Raw genomic sequence first — 15,214 nt, forward strand, 5'->3', positions numbered from 1 at the left:
CAGAAGCTTACTAGCTAGACTGTTTAAAGTATTGCAGGGGTTTAGTTATGCTTTGGGCAATCATATTGTGGTTTGAATCAGATCTAGTTATAACCTTACTTAATGACAATTACTCATTGTCTAGGAAACATTTTAAGCCAAATCCATTCAGTGCCTGTAGCACCATTTCTTATTGAAACTACATCTTTCAAAATGATTAATAGCCTCATTCATGAAAGTCTGGTTGTTCAGTCCTGGTTTGAAAAACATGAAGTTGCATACCTCCTCTGTTCTACAAAGTCACCAAGCTTAAGTATCACTGAACCAGTGGTCTATGATGGAAAATAGAGTGAGAGATCTTTTTTTTTGTACCTCTGGTGTTCTCTGAAGCTGTTGGAGCAGTTTCTGTTAGAAGGGTATGTAATCAGAATTTAGAATTTGTATGCCTCCACTTCAAGAATGCCAGAGGTACTCTATACCATATTAGCAGAGTTGCCAACTCTGACGATTTCCAACCATACTCCTGCCAACCCGATTTTTAACATATTTCTCCCGACCTTCTCTTAAAATTTTTCAGGATTTTTATATAGCTTGGTTTAATACTTTGTTATTTGCCCTCAAAAAAGTGATTTTTGGCATCTGAAAGCACTCGTTTTTCTAGATGCATATAAAAATGACCGAAGTAGTTTCATCCCTGAGATATGGTGTGTTTCTGCTTTGTGTATGAGAGTTCGAAACATGTGTCTAAAAATGTGTCGTAGCCCAGTTCCAGATGAGAATCAAGTGCCACTGCAGGTCAAAGCAAAACACAGGTTGTTTTTTGGTCCGTCTTGCCAGTCAGCAGCATATGTTTTGCGTGCTTCCCTGAAACAATTTAAGAAACTGTGATCTTTTGAATTAGTTATGTCTGCAAAAAATGTAAAATACTCATGTACTTTTTCAAAAATCATACACAGATGACCTTTCCTTCTCTTACTTCATCATGGAATTGTAATATTGCAATTTACATAATTTATCATTGTGATTTAATGATTTTGCACAGTGGAAGGGCCGATGTTCTAATTGTAAGTTGTACTGAAAAAAAAAAAAAAAAAAGTTATCTGAAAATAAAGGATCAAAACATTATTAATGCAGAATGCCTGTTCTCTGGCTTTTTACTGGAGCACAACCTGCCTCTGAATGCATCGAATTATGCTGCAGCATTTTTAGAAAAATGTTTCCTGGCAGTAAAATCACTAAGAAGTACTCAAGTGCAAGGACAAAAACTGTTTAAAGTTAAAAACTATAAAATGTTTTTAAATGTTTTGATTATCAAATGCCAATTATTTACTCTTTAAAGTTAATGCATTATTAAAAAATATTTTTTTCTACATATTTTTATTATTTAAAAAATATTTTTGTCATTGAAAAATTCTCCTGATTTCTTAAAAAAAACTCCTGCTTTTTTAGTGTTGTACAGAAACCTTTTTTTAAGTGTTTCCATAATTTTTAGAACATCTGTATCTCCTGCAGAAAACTGTGAAGCATTCTACCTTTGTGCATTCTTTCTTCTTTGTATGTAATTTCAGAATTAAAAACTTGCTTTGCTAAAATTTCTTGCTTTGCTTTGTGATGGTAAATTGGCATGTTTTTTTTTTTATTTATTTATTTACCATTTGTGTTTTTTAGAAGACTGGTCCAGTATTTTCTTTTTTGTAATTCCTTGCATTTTTCATTTCTTTTTTTTTTTTTTTTTTTTTTTTTAATACTGTTTCTTATGGCAGTGTGCTTTCCTTATAAAATTGTCTTAAAGCAAACATGTCCAGTTTTTAAATATGCTTTCATGTTTACATTGTGATAAGCTATTCAGTATCAGGATGCACTTTAGCAATAGTATTTTTCTTTGCTGCTGCTTAAATTATACTACAATCTTATATAGATGCTATATTTAGGGAAAACGAGCCAGTTACAGAAGAACGACCAGAGGAGGGTTTACGGGAAATGACACTTGATGAATGGAAGCGTCAGCAAGAAGCGAAGCGAGCTGTTCCAAAGTACAATCTGCGTAAACCTGGTGAAGGAGAAGATGGAAATCAGTGGAAAAAATTGTATATGCTGAAGAAAAAAGCCAAAGAAGACGACGATGAGGAGGTTGAAGATGACGATGAAGATGTTGATGTGAGTTTTAATGTTTTAATCTTTAAATTTTTAACTGTCAAATCGTTCATTATTAAATTAAAAAATATGTTATGAGGTCTCAAGAAAACAGGCATTCTCTTTCAGAGCACTCTCAGTAAGAGTAAGAATAGTATTTGTGATAAATCCAAATCTCTTATAGTTTTTTTCTCTTACAGACCATTCCTTGCTGTTTTAAAATTATATAAATTTGTCAAGGAAATAAATGCAGCCACGGAAATTCAATTATTAATTTTAAAATTATATAAATTTGTCAAGGAAATAAATGCAGCCACGGAAATTCAATTGTTAATTACTCATTATCTGGAATTCTGATCTGGCATAGTGTAGCTACTTTACTATTTCATACCATCTTGTAAAAGTTTCTAAAGATATTTTACAAATTGTTTTTAAAATTTAAAAATAATTTTGGACATTGCTATGCTTTGAAGACAAAATATGAAATTGGGGTTCTCTTTCTTAATATCAATTGTTAAAGCTATGCATTCTGATTTTGGTCATAGTTTGTAGAGTTGATAAAAAATAATGTAAAGATCTTGATGATTTCCCATGTTAATATTAGTTATACTTTGTAGAATTAGTGAATGTTCTTTCATATTGCATGCAAGAAGGTGTCCATTAATTACTTAAGGTCATAAAAATTTTTATAATCTATTAGCTCATATTTATTATATTATTATTATTTTTTTTAATTCATTTTCTTCATTCTCTTGAATTACTTGTTATTTACACAGAAGCTAAAGTTTTGTGCTTTTATAGTTGTCTGGATACTGTTGATTTATAGTAATAGTCTGATACTGCTTAAATATTTAAAAATTTTCTTTAGATTTTTAAAGTTACAGTATGTAGTAAGTTATAAGAGTTCTGTATTTTTGATGAAAGCATAGCATATGGAGTGTTAGTAAAGTTGTTATTTACCAAAATAACTTTACAAGTAGAAAACTGGAGTTGATGGTTTTATGTGCTGTACAAGGATTAAAATGTATCTTAGGAGACACAAAGCAGCACTTCTAGAGGTGAATTTTGGGAATTAGCCATCTTATTGTGAAAAAAGATCAATGACAAGCATGGTACAATAACCAATATAGTATGATTTCCTACATACAGCAATAACTTGATATAATGCAAATCAACAGTATAAATACATCACTAATGGCATAAAGCACAAAACCTTAAAATGAAATGTGTCTCAAAAACAGTGATGGAAGAATGATAGTATACAAATGAAAACGTTATGTTTTATCTAATCAGGAAGCTCCAAGGTGCCAATCAGGAAAGGTTTTCTTATCGTATTATTGCAGCTTCTGTCACTAGTATATATTTGCTAGTTTAGAGGAGCAGATCATCCATCACAAGGTGTACATTTTCTGATAGACTGACACAAGTGTGCATGTGCAGCTGAAGGGCATACTGGCCTTTATGCTACATTGTTTTAGGAGATGCATCAGAGTGGCATGTGGCCTCCTTAAATGTGGTTGTTTATGGTGGATTTCGCATGAATTGCCAGCTCGCTCAGAGTTTTCCTTGTGCAAATGTGAGGCAGTTTCTTTTAAAAAGCATCCATTCCCTTAGGTACTCCTCTCCTTCATGTTCTTTGCCATAATACAAGTAATTTGATTCTATTCAATTCAGTTCAAACCATTTTTGCTGAGAGATTTTTGCAGATGGTGCAACTTTGTGATGAACACACTTGATGTACAGCTGAATTTCTTGGTTAACGGATGAGGCAGAATTCAGTCATGGCAAAACTTGAACTATTTGGAGCTTGAGCACCCATTGAAGTTTATCATGAGGTTTAGTGGTCTGTCAGTGTCCGGTGCAGGATTGAAACATTCACCTCATAGAACTGCATTGAAATTACATTGGAGCCAATTTCCATCACTTTTGATTTCTGTGTTTTAAAGGTTTTGGTTTTTAAGGATTTTGCTGTACACGCTTTATATGCAAGAATGTCATTGACCTCAGTTTTACATTTTTTATAGTGTTTCTTAATAAAGCCACTAAAGGCTTGTTTGTGATGTATCAGCAAAAATCGAGACTCGTTTTTAAAATTTGGCTTAAAGCTTTTGCATTTCACATAAATTTTTGTTATATTCTGATTTAATATTGATATAATTAATGTTCTATAAGCTTATATTTCAACTACTTATGAAATAAAAAGTAAGTATTATTAAGTAAGCATCTGAATTTAGACTAGTGAGCATACAAACTCAAAGGTTTGGTTTATGTGATTACGGCAAAGCCTCGAGAGATATCTGCCTAAGGGAAGAGATGCCTTTGTGGAGAACTTTCTAAGGGAAACTGGCTTGTATTCACGTTACATATGGGGAAAACCATAAAAATGCCCATGCAGCCAGCCCATTCGTTGGATTCGAACTTCAGACCGAACTACCAGTGTTCAGCAACTTTACCGCTCGTGGTCCTCAAACTGAAGGTGGCAGTTATTTAAGTAATACCACATATGGTGTAAGAAAGGTGCTGAATTTATGCTTAAAGCATGCGAATTTGCAGGAAAATAACTACTGAATTTGGGGGTTCACACTGTCATAATATCTGTGAATTGTTATATTGTATGTTTAATAATCTCAGTGTTTTTTAATTGTTGATTTATCTTATTTATTATTTATGATTATCTAGGGAACCTATTTATTTGTTTGAATTGAATATTGTAAGTTTGTATTCTATGTTTTTTGGATCTTGATAAACTGTGTAAAAGACTTCATGTGTCTAAGACTAATAGATTAATAGACTAATAGATTTCGCCCACCTGTTTGAAAGAAATTGTTCTTTTTTTGTGTGTGTTTTTTACTTCAATTCAGTATTTTCTTTTGATGTTGTAAGAAATATTATGATTACAGATGTAAAAAAACATGCTTTTTTATGAATTTTTACTGAATATTTAGTGATTTATTTCTGATATTTTTAAAATTATTTTTTAACACTAGATTGAATAACTGATATACCTTTAACTAGCCAATGAATGTAAAATTTAAAATATTTAATATTAATATAAACTGCAGGCCATCCAGAGTGCAACGCCATAAAAGAAGCATCGAAACAACAGGAAACTTGCTTTTTGTATATCATGATGGAATATGCAAATGATTACAATTTCAGTAAAGTGTGCATCCTAGGTGACTGCAGGGCTACTTACAATCTGTATAAGAAGAGAGGAATGATTGCTGTTTTGAATAACGTGCATTGTTCTGTCATGAGATTTTCTATGCCTGCAGCTTCAGTATGCCTCAAAGAAACACATGACCATCAAGCGAGCATGTATCTGAGTTTGACTGAGGCTTACATGCAGAAATTGTGGACTATGCTTCCGGGAAATTAGTCATTGTATGAGACATAGCCAAGAAAGCCATGCAAATCTGGAATTGGTGGATGCTGGAGGAAATGGCTGATGGACAGAAGCATTTGTAACCACTTCATCGTGCTACTCGATGGGAAGATAGGCATGTTGTGCATATAGCACTGATGGAGTGCATTTCTACGTTCGCATGTCCATATCACAGCGAATGCACTCTGTAACACAATTGGTATCTGCACAAACAATTCAACATTGTTTACAGTGCAGTGGACTGTCTGCTAGGTATCCATTGCTTCATTTACCTTTAAACCACAGGTATTTGCAGAGATCGACATCCAAATGGCTATAACATTGTGTGTTTAGAGGAATCACACTTCTGCCTGTAGTACCATGATGGTCAGATTACAGTTTGGAGACACCATAGAGAGGCTGCTTGACTGTTGTGTTATGCATTGTCGTACTGATCATGCACCCAGTGTTCTGTTGTAGGGTGGTATTCGATTCCTCTTCTGCACCACCTAGTGCACTTACCACGAAAGTTTTGCAGCCTGCTCTTCCTTTTTTCAGGGCTTACCTGCAACCATATTTTAACAGGACAGCATGCAACTATATTGCATGCAGTGCTCAAGCTTTCTTCTTAGTCCACCATATTACATTGTTACCCTGGTCTGTCCATTCTCCAGACTGTCCACCAGTGGTCAAGTAGTAAAATTGCTGAACACTTAGTTCTGACCTGGGTTCAGTTCCAGGTGAATGGGTTGGCTGCTTTGGCTTTTTCATGGTTTCCTCCCTGTGTACCATGTATACGAGCCAGTTTCCAGTAGAAAGTCCTTCACTAAAGCATCCCTCCCTTTATGCAGATAGCTCTATTATGCTTTGCCATAATAAATGAAACTAAACTATGCCCATCAAATATGTGTGTTCAAAAGATTGGATAATGCATAGTCTGTCATTTGCCACATCATATGAACTTCGGCTATATTTGGAGGCAGTATATGTTGCCATTCACTGTAATTCACATCAGCACTAATTACTGATTATGTTGTCTGCCTTACCTCAAAGAAAGCTGTATTTCAAATCTATTAAAGATTAACGTTGGTGCTGTGTAGCTCTGAAATAAATTTGGCTTTGATACGTTGTTCCTCATGTTGCATTTTGCATTGTTAACAGTGTATTTACACTTAAATCATGTTATAAATAGTAGCCTGAATCATGCATTATTAAATAAATTTAAGTTAATTTGAAGTTAGTTCTTTTGGAAGGTTATCAGAGCATAACGTGAAAAGTTTTTTAAAAGCTGCAATCTTTCATATTTCAAGGTTGGCAGCTAAATACATGTAATGACATGTGAAACACTTGTCACTGAGTTTCTAATATAAATATTCTAGTGTACAGTTATAATATTTTTCTGCTATAAAGCTTTCATAGATGTGTTAGTTATACTTTTATACATATCTGTAGTTAATGCATATTTACAATATAAATTCTTATTTGCTGGATGTCTATTTTAATGTTTTTAAATTGTGATCAAGAAAATCGCTTTTATATATCTTTTTAATTTGATTTCCCTCTTATCTTTAGGATGAAGAATTTGCACGTAGAGGTAGGCATAGGCAGCTTGTGGATATACAAATAAATTTCAATGATTCACGTCGTGGAAGAGGAAGAGGCCGTGGTGTGAGAGGCGTTGGTCCAAGAAGTGGAGGAGGTTCAATGGGTAATAAGGATAGTTCGCGGGAAGAACGTCGAGAAATGGGTTCCAGTGTTAGTAACAGAAGCTTTGGTCGAGGAAGTGCAAAAGTAAAATCAGGCCACCAGTCCGCTCCTAAGGTCGATGACTGGAATGATTTTCCGTCTTTGGTTACAGCTTAACTCCAGCCAAAAATATGTAGATTATTCTCCTAACTTGCGACTGTGGTGTTCAAGTGGCAAACCTTTATTTGATTACTGTGCTGTGAAAGGGCTTCAGTAATTGAGGACTACTGCAGATCCTGGCAATCTCTTCCTTGTAGGCTAAAATATACATACCTTATATACTCTTGAGAGAACTATATTAGCATGGCATTTTATGTGCAAGGAGTGCAACACCATAAACTTTGAACTTAATATGTACTCTAACCTTTCCACTGGTCATGTTAGTTCCAGCTAATAGAATGTTCTGTAAAGTTCTGGTTTAACAACTTTATCGGATTGAAGAGATATAAAGGGTGTTAAGTTTTGCATATGTCTTACTTGATTCTGTAGTATTGGCGTGGTAAGCCAAAGATCACCCAGTAACACAAAATATGGAAAAATAAATAAATATCTTGCTACTTATGAAGTTTGTCTTTATTGTTTTGCTTTGGAAAATTTAATTTCTCATAAAAAATTTAAAATGTTCTATGCATATTGTCATTATTTTTGTGTTGCTTCCATGTATGAAAGTTCATGATACTCTTATATTATAATTTTATGAATTACAATTTTTTTTATATATTTTCCTAAAAATAAATACAGACTTATATGGATTTTTTAAAGATCCACCAACTTTGAATTAAACCTTCTAATTCAGAAAAAAATAAATTTTCACAACGTAAAATCTACTTCAACTAATATATGGACATCTCTAGCCAGTTTAGTTCAAATGCATACAAAACAATATGAAATTTCTTATTATTGTCTATCCCAGTCTAATACGTACCAACAGCACTTCATTTCCTATTATTTTACACTACAAACATTTACATGAAGATATTCAGAAAACTCCTTTTTATTGAGCAGGAGGTTTCAGATATATTACTAACACAGATTGACTCTTTGAAATATTTTACAAAAATATCTTGGATTTTCTTGTACACATTGTATTTAAATCATGGAACATTTTCATCACGGAAAACTGTTAAATTTTGATTTCTATCATGTGAAAATTTCACACGGATTCTTAATGTGATCCCACCATTTACCACAGACCTTCATAAACACTGCTATATTTGAACTTAACACAGCCATAATTTTTTAACAAGCTACAGAAATTTTAACTGCAGAGAAGAATATTCACATTGTAATGTAATATTTTAAATTCATCGAAAACGAAAAACATCTAAAACGAGAGGATGTCTGGACATGGAATTAATGTTAAGTCACCAAAGTGAAACTTTGTCATCCTTTTCCCAACTTAGAATATAAAAATTTCTCAGCTAGGAATGTATATATATATTTTTTTCAAATAGTATGATCATTATTTTTACAAATCTCAAAGCTTTTTAATATATTCCTTCTAACTTAAGATATGCATTTCAAATTGGCAAACACTGAACTCTTACAGCTTTTTGAGAATGATTTTTAAGTTATGATACGTAGCAAATAAAATCCTACATAACAGGGAATATTGACATGAATTTCCAAATAATAATACAAAGTAACTTCATTATATTCAGTTTGACTGAAGATTCGCATTTCAAACTGACATTACTTAGAATTCTTACAGCTCTTTGAGTACATCTGATATTTAATTTTTCACAGATATGAGAAACATTTTTGCATAAATACCATACAAAACATATAATATTGACATGAACTCCATATCATGGTCCAGTGAATTAGTATGAATTAATTTTAAAAAGAAAAATTCAAATGCAAGTATTCAAACAGAAATGCTTCTTACATACATATTAAGCAAACATTCAAGAGAATACCTATATATCTAGAGATATTATTTACACTAGTTGGTAATGTAATTTATTAGAACAGCTGCAGACGTATAGGAGAGGTATGCAATATCCATGAAAAAACTTTCTACCAAGCCAAAGAGCAATAGTGAAATATAACATATAAGAAGGGGAAAAAATGCCTGAGTATGGAAAACATGAACAAGGAATGAATATTTTTTCTGAAAATGTCCCGAATGGAATAAGTCGGGTAAGAACCTTAACCAATTTCAGGAATAGGGCCTGAAAAATAATGAAGTATTTTTAATCTTATTTTTGTCTAAATGCATTTATTTATACTAATATATTCTGTTTGAAGACTATATTCTACACTTAGAAGGAATTTGATAAATCAGAATAATTTTGTTTTCTGAAGATTCAGGTTCAGAAATATTACAACTCAAAAGAAAAAAGGTTAGAGCGAGAATGAAGTATATCGTAGCCAATAAAAAATGTTTTTCTTCCTAAAAAAAATATAAAGTGAAACTTTTTCCACCAAAAAAATCTAAATGAATTTTTTTTTTTTTTGGTTTTTCAAAATCAAAGTGGAGATTTTTCTCCCTAAAAAAATTAAAGTGAAATTTTTTCAACCTAAAAAAATCTAAATGAATTTTTTTCGACTTATCAAAATCAAAGTGTAAAATTTTCCCCTTACATTTTGAATTTAATATGAGTTTTCCCATAGACAAAATAAAAGCGGAGATTTTTCTCCCTAAAAACATTAAAGTGAAACTACTTTTTCGACTTAAAAAAATCTAAATGAATTTTTTTCGACTTTTTTAAAATAAAACTGTAACTTTTTCCCCTAGCATTTTGAAATTAACATGGGTTTTCCCATAGACAAAAGAAAAGTGGAGGTTTTTCTTCCTAAAAAATTTAAAGTGAAACTTTTTCGACCTAATAAACCTAAATGAATTTTTTTTTCACGTTTTTAAACTCATAGTGTAATTTTTCTAACTACATTTTGAAATTAACATGGGTTTTCCCATAGACGAAATAACAGTGGAGATTTTTTGTTTTAAAATATTAAAGTGAAAATTTTTCCAACTCAAAAAAGCAAACTGTTTCTTTTGAACCCTAACGGAAACTGCAGTGAACATTTTTCGCCTTAAAAAAACAAACACATTCAGTTATTATCATCAAGGTATTCTACTCAGATATATTTTTCTGCTTTTCATGCCATTACATTTCCAATGAAATTTGATTCATTGCCAGATAGTTAAATGTTTGTTATTTTTTTTGCATCCGAATGCATTTCGTGTCTCACATATGCTCATTACAACCAAGTTAGAAGTTAAGTGAATACTTCTTGAAATACTGTACATTTCATTCCGGAAAATATCTTCATTTTGAATCCTCTAATGTTTTTTTCGTGCATCCCAAGTAAATTTTGTGCATAAAGTTTTCAGTTTCGATGGAAGTTATTTGCGGATGACTATGATGTTATTGTGTTTCCATAAGCCTTTTGAAAACTTGGCATATTACCAATTTTTAACGTTATGGCCACTGCAAATCATTGAATTTTCAAATATTTTGTTATTTATCTTTTACATTGCCTTGTAAGGATTTGGGAATAAATTTTTATTAAATAGTTATATTGTTTGATTTAATAACGTTTTACACGTTTGGAAGATTTAACTTCAATAACACTACCACGCTGAAACAGAAAATTAAGAAAAGAAATGGAATTTTTTATCTTAGTATACTGTGGGAATAGAGACTGTTAACCCAGCTCATACAGAATATTTTCTCGAAGTTACCAAGAATCACTGACTTGCACTATCATAGATTTTTCTCATGAAGTCTTAACAGAAGTTTATATAATAATTTCATTAGAAACATGTGTAAGAAAATGTCTGACGTTCATGAGAAACATCAGGACCTCGATTTAAATTACTAGGAAACTAAGAATCATTGTTTTGTAAATATGTTTCTCTTTGACTCAAAAGTTTCTTCTTTAGCATATTCTAAATGAACAACTAACCGTACATAAGTAATATATTGTATTGATAAACCAGTGTTATATTTTAACTTATTGTATTACATATTAAGTGAGTATGAGAAGAAAGTCATGTTTTCCCCTAAACGCTCATTTTTCAAGTAGAATTTTACTAACACTCACATGTGTTTATTGCACTTTTTGATAAAATCTCAAAGTCTGAAATGAGTGTTTCATTACCAAATTTGTACTTTCCGACTTCATTCTACTGAAACGGAAACATTCATAAGTTATTGCAAAGAAAAATTAGTACATGTTGTCCTTTTTGATTAATTTTCATACCACTTGATTATCTTTGAAAATTTGTTTCCTAGTCCAGTGCTAATATATTGCTAATTTTCGCTTTTTCAGTGCCATTCGTATGTGACAAAAACTCAGTTTACTATCTTTTCTTACTCTTAACACCTTGCATTGCATTGCTGAACCGGGGCCATGCTTTCATTTTTATTAGATATCATGCAAATATTATAAAAAAGGCACATTTTTTCCTTCTGTTAGCACAATTTGACCGAGCATTTTACTATTACAGAGACTTCTTTAGTAAAATATCAACGTTTAACTGAACGTTTCATTACTAATTTTGAAGATTCTGGATATATCCCACTTAAACATTCATAACTGGTTAGCAAAATAGTTTATACATGTACTCTGTTGTACTCTTGGTTAATTTTAAATTGTTTTTCATCTATAACACTTGATTTCTAATGAAGTATCGAAATGATTATCAACTATCTGCTTTTTGCAAAGAATTTCTTAGACGCATGTGTTCAATACAGAAAAATTTTCTAACTTATCAGTAACATTATCAAAATAGAATGCAAAATTTCCCTAAAAATGTATACATTTATTTCTTTAAAAACATGTACAGAATACCAACATTTAATAATTTAATGAGTATTTTCCTATATCAGAACGGAAATTTTTAAATAATGTCATGTTCCATAAAATTTATGAATTTGTGATGTCGTTGCCTTTTTGCAAACGCTTTGAGAGCGTGTGCTCTCGGTACTCTTTTAAACACTTCGAAACTGTTTTCTCTTTGCTATTGGAAACTATTTTATCTTCGCTGTTGATATATGCCAATGAATTCTCGATACTTTTTCTCTTGGTTTATCTTCAGCTTATGAGTTTTTTAATACTTAAAAATATATTTGTAGATCATTTATGTTGACACTGGTGATAGATTTCCTGGATGTGTTTTTGGAAAATGTATTTATTTTATTCACGTGAATGAAACTGATGTTTTCTTTAAATTTTATTATTCAAAGGGCCCACCAGCGGCCGAGCGGTAAAGATGCTGAACGCTGGTAGTTCATTCAGAGGTTCGAATCCCACGAACGGGCTGGCTGCATGGGCGTTTTCGCGGTTTTCCCCATGTGTAACGTGTATACGAGCTAGTTTCCCTTAGAAAGTCCTCCACGAAGGCATCCCTCCCTTTAGGCAGATAGCCCTCGTGTGCTTTGCCATAATTAAATAATCCAATCCATTATTATTCAAAGTGTTACTCAATTATGACAGAATGCTGGATTTGTTCCCAGTATTCAACATTCATATGAACTTCAGTATTCTAAATCTCTCACGTAACTTTAATTTTTCCCATGAATAATAAGAAGACGAATGGAAGAAATGCAGGTTATGCAGACATAAGGTAAAAATCTGGAAGTAAAAGAAATTCTTCAGATTTAGGCAATTCAGTAGGATTTGTTATTTAAAATTTATTTAGTAGATAATATGTTGACCAAGTATAAAATGATTAAATTTATAGAATTCTGTGAAGTGTGGTTCCTTCCAGAATCAGTAGCCAGAGTAGCGGCTCTCATTGTTGGAGATCACCGCTGCCACACGCCTCGGCATTGATTCAAAGAGACTTTGGATGTGTTCTTGGTGTACAGCAGACCAAGCAGCTTCCACACGTTGTCAAAGTTGATCTGGTGTGGCAGCTTGGAATGTAATCTGGGTCAATCTTTCAGCAACCATGGACCACATGTTTTCTATCGGTGAATGATCCGGAGAGCGAGCCGGCCAGGGAAGCAATTCAATCTGGTGATTGACGAAGACCCTTGGATAATGCGTGCCACGTGTGGTCGCGCAGTTTCCTTTTCAAATATGGCTGTGGGCAAGCCCTGAAGGTAAGGAAGGACAACTGGCTCCAACACCTCACAGATGTAGCGCTGGCTCTTTAAAGTACCGGCAATGCGTACTAGAGGAGTGCGAGAGTGATATCCAATACCGCCCCATACCATAATACCTGGTGCAGGACCAGTGTGGCGGTGCATAACGCAGTTGTTTAGCATCCTCTCTCCAAGGTGTCTCAGACTCGAATACGACCATCGTGTTGTTGCAGACAGAAGCGTGACTCGTCAGTAAAGACAATTTCATTCCATTCTGCCGTCCACATCCTTCTTTCATCGGCCCATTGGCGGCGGAGACGTCTGTGGTTCTGCGTCAAGGGTAGACGAAGCGACGGACGTCTTGCGGACAGACCACTCTGCTGTAAACGGCGTCGAATGGTACACGCAGACACTGGTTGATGCGTTACAGACTGAATGTGCTGTTCTATGGTTCGTGATGTGATTGAGCGATCCGTCACTACCATGCGCACAATGTTCCTGTCATCACGTGAAGTAGTGCACTGAGATGGATGCGATCGAACACGTCGGTCCGTCGTACCCCCCCCCCTGCATCCAACGGTCACATATCCGCATTACAGGTGTTTGGTTTCGTCCAACACGACTACCGATTTCCCTAAAAGATAATCCACACTCTCGGCAAGCCACTATCCTTCCTCTGTCGAACTCGGATACTTGATCAAATGATGCTCACTGTTTACTACGAGGTATAATTGATCTTTTTTTTTTTTTTTTTTTTTTTTTTTGAAAAAAACCACAAGAAAAACACAATTGCCGAACTTGAAATCGTCGAAAACTCCAAGCCATAAATAGCGCTTTGAAGTGGCGCCACAGGCGCGCGTGATGTGCGTCTGCGCTGAAATTCTAATCATTTGCATATCTCCCCTCCGCTAATGCATGTTGTAAATTTCATGTTATTTGTATGCTTCCTTCAGGGATTTGTTGCATTTACGGTGGCCAGCAGTGTATAATAAGGCTTTAAGAATCTCGCTTAAACATCATTAGGCCAAGAGAAAATGATGTTATCTGAAAGTATGTCCAATCACAAGTACAGATTTATTCCTATGGGCGTTGCGCGATACAGCCCCAACGGCACGGCACGTCGCTGTAACATTGCAAACGTATCGCATTGTGACGACCTCAATGTCACAGTAACGTTGTAGGAATGGCTTAATGTCCGCTTTTTGAGACGTCACATTGCGAAGTTGATGTGAAGTCACATTATGGCATTGTTGTAAAGTCACACTGTGACATTGACGCGTAGTCGCGCTGCAACGCTGTTGTGAAATTACACTGTAATATTGTTGTGAAGTCACACTGCGACATTCCTATAAACGACGCATTTCGACTTTAATATAACGCCATAGAGTGACATGAATGCAGCACAATAATGTGCCATGAATATAATGTCACTAAAGATGTAAATGGATATCATGCAACACTGGATTACTTTTTAAATGATTACAGTGGTGAACTCCTATTTTAGAGAACAGGTAACAACGTTTTAATGATCCAGTAAGGTATTATACTTTTCAAGGTATTAAAATACTTCCATAATATTCGAAATGTTTAAATAATTGAAAATATCCAATATAATCATTTGAAATTTCCTCATCTTACTGAGTTTGTATCTCACCCTATTAAGGTTATATCACTGTAATCCAGTTATGTTTATTACACATCTGTATAAACTAGAGTGTACAGAAAATGCAGAACGTATTACAATATATATGATGCAAACGTGATCATATGGTCATTTTCTAATCGTATTACATTGCACATACTTTTGAGTATAATCTGTTCTGAAGCTACATAATTTTCCTTTCATTCTTTAGAATTTTATATTTAAAGATAGTTCACATTTTTCCAAAATTTCTAAATTGTTTTAAAAATTTGAGTTCTTATAACTTATTAAAACTTTAACTTTATTTCT

At 33.4% G+C, this 15,214-nt stretch overlaps 1 protein-coding gene across 1 annotated transcript in view; it reads left to right on the forward strand.

Annotated features, from left to right (window-relative positions):
• Positions 1–7,783, forward strand: part of LOC118181808 (intracellular hyaluronan-binding protein 4.S-like) — a 45,132-nt gene extending 37,349 nt beyond the window's left edge. Inside the window, exons 8-9 of the mRNA XM_085809584.1 lie at positions 1,911–2,136; positions 7,049–7,783. Coding sequence (XP_085665710.1) covers positions 1,911–2,136; positions 7,049–7,339 — 517 coding nt within the window. The 3' untranslated portion in view covers positions 7,340–7,783. The remainder of the gene's footprint in view (positions 1–1,910; positions 2,137–7,048) is intronic.
• Positions 7,784–15,214: the final 7,431 nt, after the last annotated feature.

Source organism: Stegodyphus dumicola, chromosome X2, assembly GCF_044657685.1.
Source record: "Stegodyphus dumicola isolate Sdum_Otavi_A_Nest chromosome X2, ASM4465768v1".
Lineage (NCBI taxonomy): Eukaryota > Metazoa > Arthropoda > Arachnida > Araneae > Eresidae > Stegodyphus > Stegodyphus dumicola.